This window comes from Onychomys torridus, chromosome X, assembly GCF_903995425.1.
Source record: "Onychomys torridus chromosome X, mOncTor1.1, whole genome shotgun sequence".
In the NCBI taxonomy this organism is placed as follows: Eukaryota; Metazoa; Chordata; class Mammalia; order Rodentia; family Cricetidae; genus Onychomys; species Onychomys torridus.
The window spans coordinates 122,884,133-122,907,871 of NC_050466.1; the positions used below are offsets into that span (position 1 = coordinate 122,884,133).

The window sequence follows — 23,739 nt, forward strand, 5'->3', positions numbered from 1 at the left end:
ACCTTGGAGCCCAGTCCCTGTGAGCTCCGCGCCTCAATTCAGCATGAGAGCTCTGGCTAGTGGTTACCTGTTATCCAGTTTAACGGAAACCACATCCCCTCCAAGCAGAGAAGAGAAGAAGGAGATGGAGAAATTGTGCAGCTGATAGACCGCCACCTCCATGGGGGTCTGATACATTTCGGTGTTCATGATTCAAGTTGCCGGGGAGCTGAGGCTGGTTTGGGTGGCGGCTGGCGCGCTGCTATGGGATAGGCTCTGGAGCCGCAGTCCGGCCCTGGAGCTAGGAGTAGGAGGAAGGCTGCAGTGCAGAACCTGAGCAAGTCAGGCACTTCCAAGCTGAAGTTGAAGGGAAGTGGCTCAAGGGGTGTCACCAAGTGTGTCACAAACTCCACAGCCGCCAGTCCAACCCAGACTCAGAGATAATTTCGGCTCCTACTTCTTTATATAGGAGGAGCCGGCTGCGTCACATGGCGTCAGGGGCCATGCAAATGAGTCCTGTACTGGGCTTTGTGGCCCAGTTTAACCACATCCCCCTCCGTGAACCTTAGTCAGGGAGTGTAAACAGTTCAGCACTTTCTTGTGCCAATTGGCATCTCCAAAGAGGACTTTGGAGGCTGGTAAAAACCAAACTGAAGCTCATTTCTAGAGAAAGAAGCAAAGCCCTAGCAAGGAGGTAGAAAGCATTCAGTAGAGGGCAGTACTGCATTTAAAAGCTTTCCGGGTGCCAGTCAATGTGCTCTACCTGGCTTTGCAATGCTCCCCTGTCACTCTCTGAATGCCCACCCCACCATTAGGAGCCTCACTTTCTCCAGCTTACTGCCCCTCAGTCAGTCTCTTTCCTTGGACACAGACTTTCCATCTGTATGTAGGTTCACTCACTCAGCAATGCAGCTGTCCAGCAAAGCATCAGCCAGATGCTTACCCAGCCTGGTCCAAACTCCAGAACCTGCTCAACTCATCTCTTCCTTGAGAAGTACACATATGGGAATTGTGATACACTCACAGGTGTGCACTAATCTGTGAGTGTATGTGTATGTGGGAAAGGGTGCCCAAGAACTGATGGGATGGACACACACTAGGGAGAAGTAGGTGGGTGATAGACGATGTGGAAAGAAGACAGCACAGTGGAGTTAGCAATGGACTGAACCACAGATGTCAATCCTTTTCTCTCTGGTCTCTACACCCTACTCTGCAAAGAAAATACATTTAACACTATTACCTGAGATCTCATGTCCCTATTTATTTGTATTTGATGTGTATGGGTTTTTTGCTGGTATGTATGTCTGTGCACCACAGGAGTGCCTGGTGTCTGAAGCCAGAAAAGGGCATTGGATCTTCTTGGACTGGAGTTACAGAAGATTTGAGCAACCATGTGGGTGCTGGCAATTGACTGGGTCCCCTGGAAGAGTAGCCAGTTCTCTTACTGTTGAGCCATCTCTTCAGCCCTATTTTTATTTATTTATTTACTTACTTACTTACTTACAGGCAGGGTTTGTATATGTAGCTCAAGCTGGCATCCAATCACAATTCTCCTAAATGCTGAGATTATAGGCTGCACCAACATGACTTGGCTAACTAGTTTTAAAAAACATTTCTTAAACTTTCTTATAAAAAGCAAGCTGAAGAAGAAAACTACAAATCAAAGTTACATATAAACTGCCTCAGGAAAATAGCACCCTGTGATGACGTAACAGTGTAAACAGGAGCCCTGAGAACCCTGAAGCATTGACACCAAGAGGAACTTGCCTCCTGGAATCTCAAAGTGCTGATAACAGTTCCATCTGCATATGCATAATTCCTGGTTTTTCAACTTCTGTTTTACCATTCCTATAAAATATGAAATAATGAAGGATACAGGAAATCCAAAGAGAAACTCCATCCCCGGGGAAAATTTGGCCAAACTATAAATAAATGCACCTTTATTTACCCACTTTAGACTATAGGAAACTAAGCTGGTACGTTGTGGACCTGTGTCCAGTAGCAATGGGTCCAATTATACATATACCATTGAAGAGTACTTAATGATGCCATAAGAAAATGAGGTTTCTGTTGTCTAACTACACATGTTTGCATCAAAATATATTTTCCTTCTTTTGGGTATTGAAAAGGAAGAAAGGAAGGAAAGAAAAAGAATGAAAAAGGAGGTGGCACCTAAGCCTTGAGGTTCTTTCTTCTTGCTCCGCCTAAGAGAGGCCACCCGGTGGACAAAATTAGAACTGCAAACATAAGAAACAACGTGGGCAGAGAAAGGCGTAAGTGATGCAATCACCAATACTGTTTACACCAACCCAGGACTAGAGGAACATTGGGTTCCACCAACATATACAATAGTTTGCATGGTGTTAAAGCAAGTACACATAAATCAGTGCTCCACAAGCTATGGTCCAATGAAATAACCTAGTGCAATAATTCTATTGGAAAAGTACTGGGACCTCTTATCGGCAAAGGAGGTAATTATTTGCTTCAGGATATTTCTTAGACAGGTACCTGGTACTGACACCCTGGCTAAGGCCCCAGCCAAATCCAATCTGAAGACCTTGACTTCCTTCTGGCTTTTAGTGCATTTATGATACTGAACACTCACTGTTTTCAGCTATGGAATAGAGCTACACTGGTAGATTTCAATGGTAACAAATTCAATGCTCACTGCAGTTGCAAAGAGCTGACCAATAAATGCAAGCAAATCTTTTGCATAGCCCATTTGATACCATTTTAGGTAGGAGATCATGCCAACCTCAGGACATTGTTAACTTCAGGCTCCCTGAATGTGGTGTTTGCACTAAGTGGTGTGCAGCAGACAGAACAAAGTATAGATAGTATTTATAGGTCATCAAGAATGCTATCCAAAGAGGAAAAAAACCTTTTACATTAGCAGCTTAGCTGCTTTTGGAGTTCCCTGATTTATGAATCTTCCTTCTACTACCTAGGACTTTCTTAGTCTGAAAGAACTTCTGAGTTGATCTTTTAAATTGCTTTGTTAATTTTTCCTAAACTACTGCTACTTACCCCAAGATTCCTAAGGAGATGGTGAGAAGGCAGTGGGAGGTAGAGATAAGAGAGGTTGGCAGGGGCAAAATCACCAGGAAAATGGGTACAAGAGAAGTAAAACAACCATTTTGGTGCATATTACCTCATTTGGAAACAGTAACAGAGATATGCAGGTACTTTGAAGGGAAAAGAGAAAAGAGGAAATGGGGGCTGCTCACAAGGTTGAATTGAATTGCTTACTAATTACACTTCAAATAAAAAAAAAAAAGCTGAGTTTGAGATTCACTGACTGTAATAGCTACCATTAATGGAGCATCGGTTATGGGCTGACTGTGTTGGCTATACCACAAACCCTGCATTTTGGGTATTATCACTATCATTTATAAATGAAGAAACTGAAGGTCTGGCTACCTTGCACAATGTTGCTGGCATCCTACAGGCGTTTTTCCTTCACCCTTTCTTTCCTCCATACCCTTCTCTGACTCCTCCAATTCATTCCTCCAACTTCAGTAATCTCTGCTCTTTCAGTAAACCTACTTCCTGACCCACAATTATCCATTAGCTGGTATAGTAAAAAGCAAAACAAACTTTGTTTCTAGGTCAGTAGATTTGTACTAGAGTCTTAGTTCTGCAACATTGGTGGTACACAAGGGCTTCTAAAGCCAACTTTGAGGTTTTTTTATTATTTATTAATTGATTGATTTATTATGCATAGTGTTCTGCCTGCACATATCCCTGCATGCCAGAAGTGGGCACCAGATCTCATTATACAGGGTTGTGAGCCACCATGTCATTGCTGGGAATTGAACTCAGGACCTCTGGAAGAACACCCAGTGCTTTTACCCCCTGAGCTCTCTCTCCAGCCCCAAACTTTGAGTTTTAAGCATAGTCAGCTTTTCTGACACTTGGAGATGGGAAAAATATTCAAACTGTCCCCAAGAGCTTTAGAAGAGGGCCATGTTCATTTAGATCAGTTCAAAATACAGTTGAGAAGTCTTCAAAGTCATGTCAATCTAAGAAATGGGAGCTACTAATTTAAACTGGTAGTTCCAGAAAGGAATGAATATATAGTTCCAGAGCACACACTATTCCAAATAAAGTGTGTGGTCTTAGAATAACAATTACAATCTAGTCAAACCTCAAGTTTTTGGGTTCCCACTTATTGACATCCTTAATTAAACCTCCCCATTTTTTCTTATTCTTGCTATACTCAGTCTTTAGAATGAGGTCAGTTAGAAAATAGGATTAGCTGGACATTGTGGCACATGCTTTTAATCTCAAGAAGCAGAGGCAGAGGCAGATGCAGAGAGATTTCTGTGAGTTCAAGGCCAGCCTGGTGTACATAGTGAGTTCCAGGGCTACACAGTGAACCCTTGTCAAATGAAGGGAGGGGAGGGGAGGGGAGGGAAGGGAAGGGAAGGGAAGGGAAGGAGGAAGGAAGGGAGTGAGTGAGGTGAGTGAAGGACAAGTTTTTACCATGAAGTTGGTTGTTTTTTTGTTTTTGTTTTTTTCTGACTGACCCACTATCCTGTGGATTCAGCCCACACTTAGACCAATCTCTCTTCTGCTATATGCCCATAGTTCTGTTATGTGAGAAGTAGGCTTTATCTCAGTTTCCAGAAATGACTGGATCTCAGGGTTAGATAAAGAAAAAAAAACCTGATGTAAATGTCTCTAAACAAAGATTTTCTAATAACAAGGACAAGGGAGCTTGGGGGAGGGGGTTGAGACTAAATGGTTAGTTTTCTGGTTAACTCTCAGCACGCTAAAAAACTCTTCTGTTCAAAACAGTTGCATCAACTCTTGGAGTGGATGAAAGATTGCACAGTACATTATATCCATTATCTAGTCTAATACTTCTGAGGAAAGTGCTGATCTCATCCTTTTGTCTTGCACAAATGGACTCCATACAGGAACTAGCAACTCAAGGCTTCAACAGTCCAGCAACATCAACATTGAGAAATATTTCTAAACCTCTTCTTATATCCCGCAACTTATAAATATAGCCTAGATCTGGAGCTAGCCCACCAGCAGTACCTGCTAATGAGCCAGGGCCTTCACTGGCTTTTACTTTTAGCCCTAATGCCATAGTACATTGCAATGAAGCAGATATAACTGGCCCTACCTCCTTCAGGGATGACTTCCTAAAGTAGGGTGTTGTAATGAGGATAGGTCAACTCTCCTCATTTCAGAAGGCCCTGTAAGGTAGTTTGTTGTTTGAGCTGGAAGAGTATGTTCACATTCCCATTGGTCTGTTTTACTTTAAAAGCCAAAGTCATCAGGACAAGTGCTCCTGCTACTTGGGGTTCCCACAGGACAGTAGATAGGTAACTGGGAAAAATCCTAGCAGCCGAAGCCTCACATGGGATCTCAGCATGCTGCAAAAGGGTGGAGAGCAGGCTCGGGTGGGTGTGGTAGGTTGGAGGAGGCAGTGAGGGGGAACATCTTACTTCCCTTTTTGTCACACTTGAAGCATTGTGTACCACACAGCCAGAAGGAAATTATTTATAGGCAAGTCTTCCGTATTTTCTACAGGGAATGTTCCACCCAAGGATTCAGCAATATTGCTAGCAAAACACAGGGTCCTATGTCAGGAGAAGCGGAAAAGGACATAATGAGAGAGGTGTGGGTCCAGCCACAAAATAAACACTGGGTTAGGAGCTAGAAAGGGAAATACAAAATGGATATTGAGCGCCTGAGCATTAGTACAGTGTTAATGGGATGGGTCCAAAAACATCCCTCCCCACTTAATCTTCCACCAGAGCCCCCTTCTATCTGAGGCTCTATCTAGTTCTGGTTACTTACTTGTCCCATTTTCTGAAGAGGCTGGGGGAATAAGGAGGCTGAAACGCCATGGTATAATCTGCTCTTGTTTCTTTCTTATCTTCTCTCTTCCCCTCTGGTTCCACTCCAATGTGGGAGACTATAGACAGGAAGGCCACTGCCACTTACATAGTTATTTTGACTTCATGGAAAATCCCCAAAGTGCAGAAGGAGGGAAGCAAGAAGAAAAGACGGTGACAGTGAAAGTGCCTTGTTCTCTGTAGATCATGTGAATTGCCTTGCATGGCCTGAACCCAGAGCCTTAACTTTGTTGGGCAGGAAAGTGGGGAGGATGTAGATGCAAATGCAGAAGGCAGTGGTGTTGGGGGGGGGCAAGGAGACTCCTGGTAGAAAGATGGATACTCTCTTGGAGAAGCAGCTCTAGCAAATGATTTGGGGCACACCCTGGCACTGGATGATGGCAAGAGCAATGAATTGTGCCTTTCAGCTCCCTCCTGGACAGGGTCCCATGTGAGCTTCACAAACAATCTCTGAGTGACACTAGGGATAGGAGGCAGAACTGAACTCCATTTAAACAAGACATTCTGCCCTCATCCCCCGCTGCCCTCATTTCCAGAAGTAAACAGTGCTCTTGTTAAATCACCTCCATTACCCCAACTCTGATGGCTAACTATGGGGAGGTCTTGTATTGGAGTCTCAACAGGACTGAAAATATTGATGGCTTATTCAGGAATGCAGTTTAACCCCAGTGGATCTCGAATTTCCCGAACTTTGTGTCACCATTTGTGCCTCTCTCCTTTCCTTGTAAGCCTTGTGGCAGGCACAATCAACCTCTATAATTTTTCCAGGCCTTCTTCTCATTTTCACCCTTACCAATATCTATCTGTAAATTTCCTGAAAAAGAAGCTTGTAAAATTAACCCAGGTAAAAAGCAATACAAGACATGAATTAGACTTCTTTCTAGAATATCTTAAGTTTGTGGCATGTTCAGAAGTTCTCCCTACTTTTAGACCTTGGTGAAAGGTTTATGTAAAGAAAATAAAACAAGAAAGTAGGGTTTAGCACAGGAGTGTAGCTTGGAGGTCATGAGGGCCATACCACTCCCATCTCTGGGCAGCACAATTGCAAAGTGAAGAGTGAAGTTTTCTGATTTCCATCCTCTCCTCTCTTTTGCCATTGCCTCCCTGGAGCTGGTAATGTAGCAGCCACAAAATATTGAGTTTTTATAGGACCTATGTTTTCTCTGACACCGAGACTGAGTGCCAAGAAAGGTTGTAATGCAAGGCCAACATGGGGTTCACTTCTCCCTGACATATGGGTGACCTTTCCCCTTGGCCAGCTCAGTCTTAGTCTCATTCCATATCCTTTATGAAGCAGGTACTGGGGTTGTTTGTACCCCCAACCCTAGGCCAAGAGACACATTCACAAAGACAAATTACTGCTCTCTGAAAATCTCGGTGCACTGTAGCCTTACAGAGGCTGGGGAAAATAAGAGTATAATATGGCAGATAACCATGTTTTTTTGAGCTGAGGATCGAACCCAGGGCCTTGTGCTTGCTAGTCAAGGGCTCTACTACTGAGCTAAATCCCCAACCCATTATTATTATTATTATTATTTTCAAGAAAGGGTTTCTCTGTGTAGATTTGCGCCTTTCCTGGAACTCGCTTTGGTGACCAGGCTGCCTTGAACTCACAGAGATCCGCCTGGCTCTGCCTCCGGAGTGCTGGGATTAAAGGCCTGCGCCACCACCGCCTGGCCTCAGATAACCACGTTTGTTGATCTGCCCCAGCTTATACAGGTCAAGGAGACACTAGCAGGGCCTTCTTACCCACTTTGCTCTGTGAAGCCATCCTGAGAACCAAAATTCCAAATCAGTTTTTCTAGCAGTTGCCTAGGTTGCTTTGATTGGTACATCAAGGACTTGAGGCTACTAAAAATGCTTAGGAGACAAAAAACCAAGAGGACTATGTTAGGGTGGCAGAGACAACGGACAAGGGGCTTGCTAATAAGGCAGAGGACCTTGTCAGGGAGGCAGATCTAGCAGGCACGGGATTTGCAAAGAGGGCAATGGAGCTCTAAGGTGGAACATCTGGCTCCATTGTGTGCCCCACAATAGAACAGGTGACCTTTGAAGTGATACAAGTTCTCTAAGGAATATAAGGATGGTTAATAATACCAGCCTCTTCAGGGCTTTCGGCTCCTAAAGCCACAATGGGTCTTACATTGTGCTCAGTAAAGCCTCCTTTACATCACAGCAGAGTTATTCACCAGTCACTTGAGGTGGATCCTTGGGCCTCTTTTGTGGGACTCTATAACTTGTGGAGAGAGGCTCTGCAGATTTCAAAGGGTCTTGTCTGTACACACCCTTCCCTGGGACTTCCTGGATGGTGAGAAGGCAGCCCAGATGGAGTGGGAGGCTGTGGTGGGGATACAGAAATTGGTTGGGAAGTAGGGGGTACACTGCTCTTAAAACGGAAAGCAGAGAAATAAGTCGAATTTTTCCTTGGGCAGGGCCCCCTCACCATGGGAACAGTGCCAGAGAACACTGAAAGGAGTGATGGGAGTGGTTAAGAAAGGCTTCTCAACAGGTTTAAGAAATGCTGACAGGGAATACACACACCTTCTCAGGAATAAAGAGGAAAGATGCACATTCTCATATTCTACCCCCATGCAAACACCTTTCTCAACCTTTCTTACAGTCTGATTCCCAGAGATAGTCAGGCAAAGAAGGCCATTCCTTCCACAGCCTCCCTCTCCCTCCCTCCAGCTTCCTTATGTTCTCAAAGGGGTAGCAAGATGACAAGATATGACATGACAACATAAAGTCTAGAGTGTAAGTCAGCGTCAAAAGTCATGGCCTCTATTCTGACATTCAGAGCCAGCTATGTGTTGTATAGAAGTCACAAGTGACAGGATCTTAGAAGAAACTTGGAATGGCTTTCAGATGGTCATTAGAGAAACCAGCTTTAAGCATTGAACTGCATGCTGGGAACAGGAAATCCTTGGCACTGCCAGGATTACAGTTTTCAAAGTTGTCAATCATACATTATGAGAGAGTCTTTTAAATAAAGGAGAAATAGAGACAGGTGACATTTGTACACAATCAATCATATGGGATGCCTAAGCAATGACTCCCACAGGTTCTTCCTGAGGACAGTTCTAATTAGGGCCAGTCCTGGCTTAAGTGCTTTCTGTGATTGGCTACCTTTGAGTGTGATTTGAAGGGCAGAGGAAAAAAAACCTTCATCTTGGCTGTTTTACAGACCTTCAACTGTGGCGCCTATAAAGACCACCATCATCAGCATGACTCTGGGTTTCAGTGCTATCTTTTGGAGTTGTACTTTGAGGAACTGGAAACATTCCCTTGCCAAAGCAAAGCAACCCTAAAGAGGTGCCACATGCAGCCACTAATAGTTCAAAGTACTTTCTGTAGTCAGTGGCCAATCTAAGTTAGAACACAATTTAGACTCACGGAAAATAAATCTTGATAGTGGCTATGGAGGGAAAGTGATGGGCCACTCCAGTGAGCTTTCTCTAGCTCTTGTCAGGAGAAGGGAAAGGTTATTTTTAGGTGATTTGGATGCAACTCTTCTCCACTGTTTTTAAGGGCTACTGACAAAGAATGCACACATCTTTTTTTTGTTTGTTTTTTGAGACAGGGTTTCTCTGTGTAGCTTTGCGCCTTTCTGGAACTCACTTGGTAGCCCAGGCTGGCCTCGAACTCACAGAGATCCGCCTGCCTCTGCCTCCCGAGTGCTGGGATTAAAGGCTTGTGCCACCACCGCCCAGCAAATGCACACATTTTATCAGAAAGAAAGAGAAGCACAAAGCACACACACATACATACAAACACCTCCTTCTCCAGCCTTTCACACAGTCTGATTCCTAAAGACAGACAGGCAAAGAGGGGCCTCATCTTCCCTTTTCCTTGGTTGCCAGCTTTCCTATGACTCTCAATAAGGCCACAGTATGTGGCAATATAGCAAGACAGAGCACTTTAAAACAAGTCAGTGCTCAAATCATGGCTTAAAGGTGAGAGCCAAGAAAAGGCCTATCTAAATAGCTCCTGTGGTACCATAGTTAGATACTGAGATTTATTTTGTATGATGCAGTTCAATATATTTCAGCTACCTAATTTTCCATGTTTCTCACTCTTAGAAACTTGATCAGATCAAGAGAGCTATTATTAGGGGGATAATCCCAAATCTACTTTTTTTATGTCTTTTTTTTGGGGGGGGGGGATTGAGACAGCTTCTTGCTATACAGTCTTGACTGGCCTGGATCCTGCTTTGTAGGCCATGTTGACCTTGAACTTGCTCATCCTGCCTCAGCCATCTGAGTGCTGGGATTACAGGTGTGTACCGCATGGCCAGACTTTCTGAAGTACTTTGATTGTACTGTTAGAGAAATAGATTCTTTCCAAGGCACTTCACAGTTGTCTTGGGATTTCTCAGCCCTTGAAGCTGAAGAGGTTTGGAAATGGGACATCACAATGGGGATAAGAGAACTAAGACCAGAGAATAGGAAGGGCCTGACTTTTCTGAGTATCTTTCTGGTCAATGAACAGACCTTAATTCCATTTACAGAGGCTAACTCTACTGAAGGTCCATGCTTGCCATCTTACCCAGTCAAATGTGGGTTGGGTTGTTTCCTAGGTTTGCCAGAGGGATGTGACTCATTCCCCATCCGTAACTTGCTAGAACTGACTACAAAAGACTAGTTAGGGACTATTTGCTGCACACAGACCCATCCCTACCCTGATCCACAGCTGAAACTTACTACTTTTACTATCACTATCAGCCTATGTTATGATTTGAGTCTGTCCTTGGTCAGGAGGCTGCCTCCACTGCTCACCAACTCCCCCCTCCTTTAGGGTAACAGGAGGGGAATTCACTGCTCTCTATGATATGCATCTGATCTGTGACCTGTAGTTGGGCATTATATTCATTTTTATCTTTATTTTATACTGCTATATTCCGGGGCTTACAAATAAGCAAAGGCTATGCTTTTCCCCAAGGCCTGGAGTTCCTTGTTGCCTGCCAGCAACAGAATGATCTTTTTAACTTTTTCTCTTCTGTTGCTCCTTGAGACAGTGTAGTACGTGAGGCTTTAAAAGAGACATAGTTTGTGTCAAAAACCTGGAAAATCTTAGTGCCAGTCTAAAACACTAGTTATTATGGTTTGAATATGAAATTACCCCCAACAGACTCATGTGCTGAATGCTTGGTCCCCAACTGAGGGCACTATTTCAGGAGTTGGGGTCTAGTTGGAAAGAAAGAGGTAATTGTTAGCCTGCCCTTGGAAGAATATACCCATTTACCAACCCTTTCTTTCATGTTTTCTATCACTAGGTGAGTAGCCTCTGCCACATGCTCCTGCCACCATGTTGTTCTGACTAACCATAGGTCCAGAATCAATGAAAGCAAAGATAAGGGATTTGTAGTTGTTCTCTGAGGTGTTTTGTTCGATAGTGATGAAAAGTCTTACTATTATGAACAGCTCTCAGCCCTTTCTGACAACATGCATGTGAAGTAGTGAAGTCACCTTATCAAGTACAGACCTCTTTTAAAGGCCCTAAGGAGACTGGGAGGATAAAGCACAGAAGCGAAAAATTCTAAGTGCCAGCATAGATTTTTAAAAAAAACAACTTATAGTTATCTTTGTGCCAATAAGCAAAGACAGAAGTGCCTGGGTCATAGTGGGTGGAGGTTTTGTGAGCATAAGAAACCTTTAAGACCCACAGACAACAGAGTTTGTGGGCCTAACCAGGGAAAGCCTCTTGCCAAAGTTCATACACCTTGAAAATAAGATGAACACTAGCCCCACTATCCTGGGATAGAGCTCTAATAGCAACCTAATGAATCCTGGTCAACAGTTCTGACATCCTGTTATTTGTTGAAACTAATAATACTGTGGGGTTTGTTGACAGAGTTGCAAGAGAACTAAAGTAAATATGGAAACTGAGGAATAGCCAAGTATAGGCAGTTATTACCTCTATGGCTAAGAAGGGATTTTTAAAGATACTTCTTTGACTTCCTGGGAAACAAGGGCCTGAGTACAGTTAGGAGATACATTTTCAAAAGGTATCTGTTGTTACCAGTGATTCCTCTAAAGGCAGCTACAAAAAATGGGTTTGGCCCACATACAGATACTGGTCCCTCAGACGGATGGTAATGACAGAAGAGTGGAGAGGTGTTCCCCTAATGTACTTTTTTTTTGTTGTTCTCATGGCTTCAGAAGTTATTTACACCGATTATGTAGAGGAAGGTAGTTTGAGGAATTGATATGAAAATGGCATCAATATGTACATTAGGATGCATAATATTAACCAAGGCCACACAATCTCAGAAAGAAAAAAAACCCATATGTTCTCTTTCACATGCAGAACCTAGCCAACAATATATGTAGCTATGTAAATAAATGTCCATGTGAGAACAACATAACATGAAGAAAAGAGAACAAGAAAGACTAAGAACAAGGGGGTGAGGAAGGACTGAATGTAGATAATGTCCATTATGAAAAGTAGTATCCAAGTTATGAAAGAGGATATAAAGCTGTTTTCCTAGTTCTAAGTTTGTCATGGCTTTTTTGTTTGTTTATTTCTGCTGGTGTATAAGTGCATAAAATATACTTAATACTGAAAAAATTTAATGCAAAGCCCCACAGCTTCAGTTCCAAATGCCTATTCTAACTGCATAGAGATTCAAAATTAGAATTTTGCTAATAGCTTCAGTGAGGAAGAACTATAGGCAAATTAATGTATCAGCCTTTCATTAACACTTAAACTTTGTAATTCTCATTGTCTGAGAGTAATTCTATAGTTAATACATGAAAACCCTTGAAAATCATTCTTTGCAAACAAAAATACAGTTTAACTGAGTAAGTGGCCACTAATAACTTGTAAGCAAGGTCCAACTACTTAAATAAAAGGGGCAGTTCGCCTGAGAATGTACTCTTGGTTCTCAGTCAGTTTCCATCTTTAGCTAAAGGGGCTGAGTCAGTTGGGAACAGGTCATCCACAGGGAGCAGTAGAGGGTGATAAAAGTCCAGGAGCAGGGCAGCCAAATCTCAACTGGCACCAATATCAAAGAGGGATTTAGGGCTAGCAGGCCTGAGTGACAGTGGTATAACTTGGAATGGGAGGGAGAGAGAAAACCCATCTAGATAAAAATATCCTAACATCCACTAAGATAAAGGCAATTCTCTCTGTCAATGTCATCCTTGGTTTTAAAACCTTCAAGCATTCTGTTAAAATAAAAGGCCTTTCGGAGAGAAAACCCTTATAGTTTTTCTCAAGGAAGGAAGGTGATGATCTTAGCTTGGTATGAGTTGGAAAGAATACTACTTATCTGGTGGCCTAGGACATGCAGAGTGAGCCAAGGTAGTCAAGACTAGCTGTCAAGAAACCAAACTATGTGTGAGGGGCAGCTGTAAAGGCAATAAACTTTATGGTCTTTGTGGCCAACTTGGAGATAACTCAGAATATACAGACCCAGATGGACCCCAAGAAGGAGGTAAGGGAGTAGTTTGGGTGTCCTCCCACTCCTAGGGCCCTGCTGTGAGGTGTTGACAGCTGGGAGAGGACCTGAAACCAGTTAGCCTGGGGCTCCCAGCCAGCAGTGTATTTTCATCTTGTTTTGACTGGGACTGTCCTCCCCTGCATAAACACATCTACCTCAGGGGTAGAAAATGTAGAGCAGCTTAAAATAGGTGAGTGGAATGTTTCTCACTCCTGAATCACCAGCAAAGGGATGCCCTGCAGGTGGGCCTTGTTTAAAGCAAAATGGATATAAGAAAAGCACAGGAGTAAAGATCTGAAGGCCTTCCTCACCTAATGGGAGATCCCCAAAGCCTCACCTGGTCCAAACCATAAAAGCAACAGCTCTCCAGTCCTGATTACCTATCCTAAGAGCAGTATCTACTTCTGGTTTTGGTTTATCCCTCAGCATTTTGAATCTTGTCAACAATCTTAGTAGCTGTGTACTATATAATCTTAGGACTATTGTATGTATGAGAATCAGAGATTTGAAACCATTGAATGACTTTCCTGGAATTGCAGAGCACTGATGGTATAGGCCAGATAAGAATCTTTGGTATTCTATTCCAAAGTACTGGCGTGTCTCTGACTGTGCACTGTGGAGTTTTAGTGGTGGCTTGTTTGTAGTAAAGCATTATATCACTAACTTATTATACCTCCAGTCCCTTGTATCTTTTTTGAGGAGTGTTCTTGGCAGTGACTGTAACTTATACCCAATGTCACTTCTTGGGGAATTCCTTTCTTCACAGTGGCATGGAAATTGGGAAGGGGTCCTTACCAAGATTAGGAAGGAATCCAGGACAAGTGAACCCCATCTAGGATGGAATAGCTCTGCATTTTAATACACTGACTGGACATTTGGAAATGGCATACAGGTGCAAACTACCTAGGAGGCCAGGTAGAAGGGACAAAAGATTGAATAGAATGCAGTATAAGGAAAGAGCAAAGGTAAACATGTACTTTGAAACAAACTGTCACCCATCACAGTGTCTTTGTAGGGTTGGTCCCTCCAGGCTAAACTCTAGGAGTCTGTGTTTAGAACTTTCCTGCTTCCTTTTCAGGTACCTTCCTCTTGCTTTATCCTCAAGTGGCCTGTGTCCTTGACCTCCCACTGCCTGGGAGTTTCAGGGTTGGTTGGGCATTGGCTTCTCCACTGCAATGTTGCTTTCAGGAAAACTCCAGGTCTACCTTCCATAAACCAAGTGTAGCTAGCATTTAGGTTAGCCCTAAAGGACAAATTACAGAAATGTGTTTGTGTTTTCCCTGGTCAGATCAGAAGTGCTTTACTCCAAAGATGTAAGGCAATAGTATAATTTCAGATGAGGGTGGTAAAGGTGGAAGAAAATGAATATCAGCAATTTTTAAATACTGCCAAGAAGACCACGCTATACTCTCACAGAAGGTAAGTTTGAGTATATGTATAGGAATAAATACAACTATTCTCTTACAGTTGTACTATATTCTTTTTAGAACATAGTACAAATAGTGCTGGAATAGTAGTGAGGAAAGCTGAGTTTGAGTCTGGTTGTCTCTTGCTACCAAAACAATTTTGAAAAGTCCTATAACCATTTCAAGACCAAATTCCCTCAAACTAAGATGAGAAGGCCAGGGCTGCAAATTTATGGGTGCTTCTTTCATAAATGACACACCTATGTAGACTGAGATCCATAAACTCCAGCAGAATATCTTCAGTACCCACAGCAGCATCTGGCACATAGTAAATGCTCAACAAACAGAGTGACTGAATACATAGCAAAAGTGACTTTTATATTTGACACCAGCTCTAACACTTTCTGCCATGGTCTCAGATGCAGCGATTTTCTGTAGCATGAATCTTAAAAAGTCTTATTAATAAAAACAAACCCTGAGCCAGGTATTGGGGGTGAACACTGAAACATCAAGAGAAACAGAACAAGCCACATCCAACCTCACTTTGCCAATTCCTCAGCTGATCTTGTTTCCTCAAACTGGAAGTCTCTGAGTCCTTACTGGAATGGATCTCAGCTGAACTGCTGCTAAAAGCTAAAAGCTTAAAAGGCTCTAGTTTCTGGTCCTCATGCCTTATATACCTTTCTGCTTCCTGCCATCACTTCCTGGTATTAAAGGCGTGTGTCACTATGCCTGGCTGTTTCCAGTGTGGCTTTGAACTCACAGAGATCCAGACGGATCTCTGCCTCTGGAATGCTAGGATTAAAGGCATGTATCCCACCATTTTCTGGCCTCTATGTCTAATCCAGGGGCTGTTCTGTTCTCTGACCCCAGATAAGTTTATTAGGGTGCACAATATATTGGGGAACACAATATCACCACAATTTTCAGGTATACTTTGGAGTCAAGAGGCCCCAAACCAGGTGAGATTGTCAGGTCCTTGCTTACAGGACTAGGTTATGTCTGTACCATTTGGTTCACAAATAGTCTGTACTGTGCAGAGATAGTTTCTGGGAACCAAAGGAGCAAAAGAAACTCATGGAGGCCCAAAAAGTTTGCAGGATGCTGGATTAGGTGGAAGGTGTGGTATGAGGGTTGTAGGAAAGTTGGGGTCAGGCAGGAGGAGAAGCCAGAGGAGTAACTTCTATACAGTTTTTTGTAAAACAGGAAGCCAAAATAACAGAGACCTGATGGGTGTCTGGGCTGAGGTAGGAAAAGTGCCGAGTCGCATGGTGACTCAAGGTCAGGAGTTGGACCTGGTCCCGGAGCTCTCAAGCCTTTGCTCACCCCCTTGGGATTGGCCCGTGGCTCCAGGCCAGCTCCCTGAATAGCTCCCCGACTCTGCCCCTCCACAATTCCAGCTTCTTAGGCCAATCTGCTTCCTTCTCTAGCTACTGCCAAGGTTTTTTCCCTTCTCCACACAGGCTACATGAATGTCTTCCTCAAACCTCTTTCCAAGGACTTAGCTGGTTGGTGCAGTCACCCTTTAGGGCTGTCGGAGACCAGCCTTGCTTTTGGACAGGTTTGCTCCCTCCCAGTATTGCCTGCATTTACTCAGACACAGCTCCTTCTCCACTGCTTATGCAAATGGTGGAGGAGGCTTGCCAGCCACTATTGGGTTCCTTCCCTCCCAATATACCCCCTGCCCTACTCCACAGGAACCATGGCTCAAGCGCACTAGGAACATCCCCAGATTCTGAAGTGTTGAGACATTCTCCTTGCCCAGTTTAAATCCAAACAGAAGGACAGAAGGAGCAACAAGAAGAATGAAATTAAGGTATCTTCAAAGAAAGAGGGAGAGAGAAGGAGAGGGAGATGGAGGGAGGGAGGGGGGTTTATTGATTTTGCTTGGGTAGATTGATTGATTCTGATTGGGCAGATGCCCTTCCCAGAATTACTGAAACAATACTGAGGCCACTCATTAGACTAATTCTGACCTTTGCTTTGACGAAAGTTATGGTCCCATCTCTGCCATTAAAATGGCCTGTGTAATCTCTGTGATTTAATCTGTGTCTCAGTTTCCTCATCTGTGAAGTGGAGATAGTTATCTCTGCTCTATCAACTTTGGCAGGGCTGTAATGAAAATTAAGATTTGTGTGTGTGTGTGGGGGGGGGAAGACCAGCCAAAGAACAAGAGATTTTCTAAAGGGCAAAGCCTTGTATGATTATTAAGTATTAAGCTGCTTCCCCTTGCCCATGGTCCATGATAGTATCTTAAACAAACAAATAAACAAAACACCGAAAACTCACCCACATGTCCTAGGCCTGTTTCCTTCCCTCTCTAACTTTTCTCTCTCTTTTAGGCCTGGACTCTATTTAAGAGCATCTCCTGGTCAACCCTCATCCACCTTACCACCTATCATGTCCCTTCAGACATACATGTTCTCGACCTCTCCACTTTGTCTGTGGCCCTGCTTTCCTAGCACTGATCTAAAGCTCTCCCCATCAAAGCATTAAAGAGGAAGGGACTCTAGGGGGTAATGACTAGACTAGATTCAAAAATCAGCTACAAAGGCTTAGCACAATGGGGAGCACCCAGCATGTGCTCAAGAAACACATCATTGTTTGGTTACATACGCTGAGGGAGATATTTTGGTGGAGTCTGCTTTGGTTCCACTGAAATCTTGCCAGCCATAGACAACTGCATTCTCCACCATTACATTCCTGCCTGTCTGTTCTTCCCACCTATCTTTCCCTTTAGTTCTCAACTTGGAGAATAGGACAATTTACTTAATTTCCAAGAGCTGCATGCTACAATGTGATTTCAGTTCTCTCTGGTCTAGTGCCACTGAGTTTCTCTGGTGACCTCACCTTCCCTCCAGGGATCTGAGAGACTGAGGAAGCATGGAGCACACTTTTGAGTTTCCTCAGCACAAGCAATCAGTTCCCTCTGTATGATCACACTCACAGGTCTTTGTCATCTGAAGCAATCTGGACCCTTCACCTAGCATTAAGAGTTCCTAGGTTTTGACCCAGGAGTAGGTAGGGAATGAGTCTCATGATGGCAGAACAGAGACATGACAGTTCTGCTCCTATCCAAGGTGATGGCATTGCCTTGGTCTGGATTGTCTCTTGGACTGGAAAATAATAGTGAGAGTTGCCGCCACTCTTTTCCTCCCTTGTGAGGACAAAGCCCTTGCTTTTATCTAGTCTCGCTCTGGGCTGCATTTCAACCTTCTACTCCCCAAAGCAGGAAATTAGAAGCAAAAGGTGACCTTGCTATGCCTTGCCAGAAAACTGATGACAGGATGGCAATGCATGGCCTCATTTGGTTGTCTCCTGCCACCTGTCTCCCATTTGGACCTTCTTCTGGGGCTTACATGAACAGGCAGGTTGGGAGGAGGTCTGGAGAAACTGCCTGGGAATGCTGGTGTCATAATGGAGTTAAGTCTTGAAAAAACAGGGCTTGACTGTTGGACCTGTATGGCAGGACAGAACTCTAAAGAAAGCAAAGGATGAGGTTAGTGGGATGTTGGCGAGGTAGATACTAGACTGTTATAATTACTGCCAGTAGTGGTATTAGTAGTAATCATAAAAAGGGATGATGATGATGATGATTATAGCTACCACTACTGAAAGTCTGTAATGTATTCTAAATGCTTTTCATGCATTATTTCATTTTTTATAACAACCCAATGAAAACATATTATAGATGATAGATAAGGAAGCAGAAATCCAGAGAGGTTGTAACTAGCCTAAGATTACACAGACAGCTTAGGTTTGAAGATCCAGTTAACTGTAGACTCATTTTCTTCCCCCCTCATCTAGTGTGCCAGGCTCAGGTTTTGCAAACAAACAAAAAAACCCCATCAAGTTCCAGCCTTTGGAGATTGGCCACTTAAGGCCCTAAGAGACCAGTTACCTGAAATTGGTTTTTCCTTTATGTATTTTTTTCTCTAATAGGCTAACATTTCAGCTTGGAGTTTAAGAAAACCCAGATAAAGGAAAAGGAATAACAAGAATACTCCAACAACTTTTTTTTTTTTTTGCTCCTGGTTCTGCCATGAAATTGATACAAGGTCCTTGATAGGTTGAATCCATAGCCACATAGACTTTGTCTCTACATGGATAAAATCTAAGAGTGGACTGATGATGTTGCTTACTTGTATAATGCTTGCCTACCATGCATGAAGAAGCCCTGGCTTCAACCCCCAATACTGCATAAATGGGATGTGGAAGCAGGAAGTTTAGGGTCATCTTCACAAGACCCTGTCTCAAAAAATCAAAACCAAACCCAACCAACCAAATAAATAGATGAATAAGAAGGAGAATAAAATCCAAGAGTGTCAAATACTTGATGAAGGGCCCTTGACCAAGTTCTGCACTCCCTCACCCTGCCAATTTGAAAGTGTTCCACCTTCCCTACTTTCCATTTGAGGTTCATTTTTTGGTGAGTCTGCTGTAGCACTCACCACCCTCTTCAACATCTTTTTCTGGAACCCATTTCAGATCTCTATGCCAGGTGGTGGCTCCTCACCAGAATGTCTTCCAATGAAGTCTTCTCTCACTAAACATGTGGTAATATCTTTTCCAACAATTCCTTTGATGCTACCTTGCCTTGTCTTCCTCCTCCTCCAACTTTTGCTTTGAAAATACTGTTTTGTTTTGTTTTTTTAAAACTCCTGACATAAATGATCCAGTGGCTGGCTGCTTCCTTGAATGCACAATGCTGGCCTTTGGCTTACTTGGCATCTTCTGGCTTCTCTTTATTATGTTTTGTTTTCTTACATATTCAGAGATTAAAGGAGCCTTCAAGGTCAACTAGATCAACTTCCTCCATTTATGGTGAAGAAAGTTAAATTTGGGTAGAGAAAATGACTTGCTCAGGGTCACAAAGCCAGATAGGAAAAAAAGAGCCTACATCAGGTCTGCCTGATTCTAGAGCCACTGCTCTTTTTCTGTTTTCTCCTGCCATCTTTAAATGCACACCACTGAGCACTGATTCTATTTCTTAAATGTTTATATGTATATCTCTCTTTTTTCCCCTTAACAACAAAATGGCCTTGGTAGTAGAGGACCACAGGCAGGAGACACAAAATACAAAACCAGGAAGTGAGCTGCCTGTTGTCATATAGCTCATTAGTGATACCATTGAGAACAGAATCTAAGCCATGGGGTTTCCATTCGGGACCACTCCCAATACACTACAACACCTCTCTCTCTTCCCCATTTTCTTCCTTTTTTGTACCGTCCTAGAATTTTTCACTCGGAGTCCCCTTTTCTCTTCTTTCCTTTTTAATGCTGCTTTTCTTTTCACAAGCCTATAGGAGTTTAGAAATAGTTAGATCAGCTGGGTGGTGGTGGCGCACGCCTTTAATCCCAGCACTCAGGAGGCAGAGCCAGGCAGATCTCTGTGAGTTTGAGGCCAGCCTGGGCTACCAAGTGAGTTCCAGGAAAGGTGCAAAGCTACACAAAGAAACCCTGTCTCGAAAAACCAAAGAAGAATCTCTTTACCTATTTATTAACAGATTTAAAAAAAAATAAAAAAAAACAAATTAAACAAACAAATGAACAAAAAACAGACAAAGAGAGGAGAATCTGTCTTCTTAAATTCAGATGGTTAATTCTGTGGGATAGTAGAGTCACAAGTCCCTCTTTTCAGACATCCTTCTGCTCCTCAATATCATTCTTTTTCTGTTCCTTCACACTAGAAAAGCCGCCTTTCACTGATAAGAGCTTAGAGCATGTGGGCCTAGGTTCATATGACATCTCTGGGGAAATAGGAAGGAGTGGGGAATGCCTGGAATCACACACATACTATATCCCACTACAGGAGGCCCAGTTTGGCCTTGAAGAGAGTGGTGATTATCAACTGTGTTGAAATAAAGGCACAGCCTCTGTGATTCTCAGTTTATGGCCTAGACAGTGGTGTCAAGGCCCAAGTTGGCTGCAAAATGAGATCAGTTCACTATCCTCCCAATGGAAAAAAACCTTATAAAATCAATAGCACTTACAACGTCAAAAAACCTGGAGACCTTTCTTCTGTTTGTTTTTCCTTTTGGGTCACTCTTTCTCACTGATCACGTGTGGAGGTATGGACAGCACAGAAATCTGACATAAGAATCTGCAAATACCTGGTACTGGAGAGATGGCTCAGAGGTTAAGAGGACTGACTGCTCTTCCAGAGGACCTGGGTTCAATTCCCAGCACTCACATGGCAGCTCACAACTGTCTGTAACTCCATTTCCAGGGGACCCAACACCCTCACATGGACATACATGCAGGCAAAACACCAATGTATATAAAATAAAAAAAAAAAAAAAAAAGAAGAAGCTGCAAATGCCAAAACACAGCTCTCAAGAGTTTTTGCAGCAGTGAAGACCAGGGCTATGTTGAGCTATCAGTAACTGCTGAAGATCTTGATCTAAACCTTTCTTATTCCCCCAAGAAGTGGTTCCTAACTCCAAGGCACTTCTTGGCCACTGCATCTGGTTGGGAATAGTAATAATGAGTTGACCAAATCGCTAGAAGAGATGCTAAAATCTCACCTTTGACATAGTTTTGTCACACTGGGACTTCAGATCACTAAGAGAGCCCCAAACCCAGTTAGACACCACCACCGTGGCCTTCCTGTGATACAAAGTTTCACAGTTTCTCAGACTGCAGTGAGTCCTTTGCCTAGACATCTCCACTGTACCACAGACAGTGGATGCCTCCATACTATTTTCTGGCAGGATTCTTTCTGCCCTCCCCCATTAACTGGTCCTGCCTGACTGATATGTGTATCAATAGATGCAACCTTTCTACATGAGAGTTTTACGCATTTATTCTAGACTGTATTCACTTGACAAATATGTGTTGAACACCTACTGAGTGACACTGGTAGCCTCTGTCAACTGGGTTTTGTACACTTGAATACTAGAGCATCCCATGATTCCATCACCACTGAATACCCACAGGACTTGATAAACAGCATCTGTTGCTTGAGAGGAAACTCAAGAGATGAGATGTAAAGTGGGCCCTAGGACTAAGTATGTGTCATGCTATGGATGGATCCCTGAGTTTTGGGACAGAGTCACCTGAAGTGGTGAGGTAGGAGATGTTCCTTTTATACACTCTTGTCCCAGAGAAGCTATCCTGTATGGTTGTGAGGTGCAGAAGTTAGGACAATATCAAAGATTTGCATGGCTAAGGAACAACTATACCCTATGCCCTAAGTTCTGGCAGCATGGATCTCTGCCTGTTGACTTCCAAAGGAAACCAAAGGACAAGCATTTAGAAAGAAGTTACCCTATCTTTTCTGATATGTCCTCTGGGCACCTGAGATTGCTTGTGTTAGTGGTCAAAATGCATCCAAGCTACTTAAAGGTAATGAGGTAGCCGGATAAATCTTCCTGATTAAACACCCAATCTGCACCTCCCATATGTATGAACAAGATTTTGCAGCTCATCTTCTCCTGGGCACGGCCTTGGCCCTGTGCCTATTCCCCCAACCCTGCCCTCTGGGTGATCTTGCTCAAGGACACCAAGGGAGTTGATGGCAGAGGCTGGGAGCACAGCCCAGGCTTTCTGGATCCTGGCCTAGTGCTGTTGCCACCAGACCCCATTGCTGTTCTCTTTCCTCTCTTGCCCTTTATGCTCAATCTGCACCCCCTGGAGGCACATATCCCACATCCCACAAGCTTTCACTGGGTGTGATATTTCTGTCCAACACCAGTCAGCAGTCCAGCCACATGGGGCATAGGGAGTCTGTCTGGCTGCTACCCATGGAGCCAAACCTGGGACAGGATGGAGAAGGACCAGCCACATTGCTAGTTTAAGACCAGCAGATCTGGATCTTTAAGGCAGTTATTTTTATCTGGGGCCCCAAGTGTGGTCCCTGAGCTTGGCTTCCCAGAGCTAGGGCCAGGTCCCTGTGGATACCCTACTCCCAGCCTTGTTGCTATGACACATGGCTCTACAAGTGCTGAGTGGCATTGTTGGGGCCGGATACAAACAGCACGCAACAGGGTCTAGCTGTGAGCCAGTTGGCCAGCTGACATTTCAGGGTCCAAAGAGCTTGTGTGTACTGGACAAGCTGTTTATTGTGGTGCTGGCACTGCCCAACCCTTCAGACAGCAACAAATGCTCTCAAACTAGGAAAGGAGAGGAAATAAAGAATCAGTGGTAGCCAACGCAGACCTAGACTCTCTCCCCACTTGCCACTTGCTCCCCACAGCTGACATACTGCTGGTGCCAACCACTGGAAGTACTCTTTGAGGTAACTGGAAGAGTCAAGCCTCTCAAGCCTCCATTTGTGAAGACCTAGATGACAAATCATGTCAGTGCTATGTTAGCCTCCTTCTGACTGTCCAGCACTACAGAAGCCACTGCTAATATCGGGTTGAACAATTATTACTTGGGTTAGGACAAGAAATCTTGCTGTCACAGAGGAACTGGCACTCCAAGGTTGTGTACACACCCTCGGGGAGATAGTAATAAATAGGTTGTAATAGAAGTAGTAGTCCTTTAGAGTCCTAGTCTGGTGCTTTTAGATGTACTTAAGCTTGACCACATGCTGAAAAATATGTGGCAAGGGATGTATATTATTAGCACATAGGGCAAGAATGGAGAGATGAAACAGATGCGACCCCAAATGGGGTAAGAAAAGAAGTCAGATTAGAGATGTTGTGGGGAGGCAGAACTTCCCAGAAGACATTTCGCAGCTAACTCAGGAGCTAGTGTAGTCTATGCGGCCCAAGGGGAAATTACTTGGGACAGACATAATCAGGCAGGTGTTGAACTGAGCCTTAGGCCCTTGTCTTTTGTACCTTGCTCCATTCAAGATTGTAGTTACCAAACAGAATTGATGAAAGGTATTCAGAGTGTCCCAGTCAGGGTCTCTGGTTTTTCATAAAGTTAGCTCTACTAGCCCATCTGTGTGGGACAAACACTCTTTATCCTCATAGAAATACTGAGGAATAGTAATAAAAATCAGCAGCTTACAATCATTGAGTGCCTACTTTGTGCCAAATAATGTCCAAAGTACTTCACATACAATATACATGTAAGCACAATCAGA

General features: G+C 43.6%; 1 protein-coding gene across 5 annotated transcripts in view; it reads right to left on the bottom strand.

The window, feature by feature from the left end:
- Tsc22d3 (TSC22 domain family member 3) overlaps window positions 1-23,739 on the bottom strand; it is a 60,689-nt gene that overhangs the window by 3,034 nt on the left and 33,916 nt on the right. The window contains exon 1 of one of the 5 annotated variants that reach the window (XM_036175039.1): window positions 5,794-6,193. The exons of 3 other annotated variants lie outside the window; for them this stretch is intronic. In XM_036175039.1, the coding sequence (XP_036030932.1) occupies window positions 5,794-5,843 (50 nt within the window). In that variant the 5' untranslated portion in view covers window positions 5,844-6,193. Of the gene's footprint in view, window positions 1-67; window positions 1,261-5,793; window positions 6,194-23,739 lie in introns of those variants that run through there. One more of the 5 variants, XM_036175038.1, reaches the window with a different exon arrangement.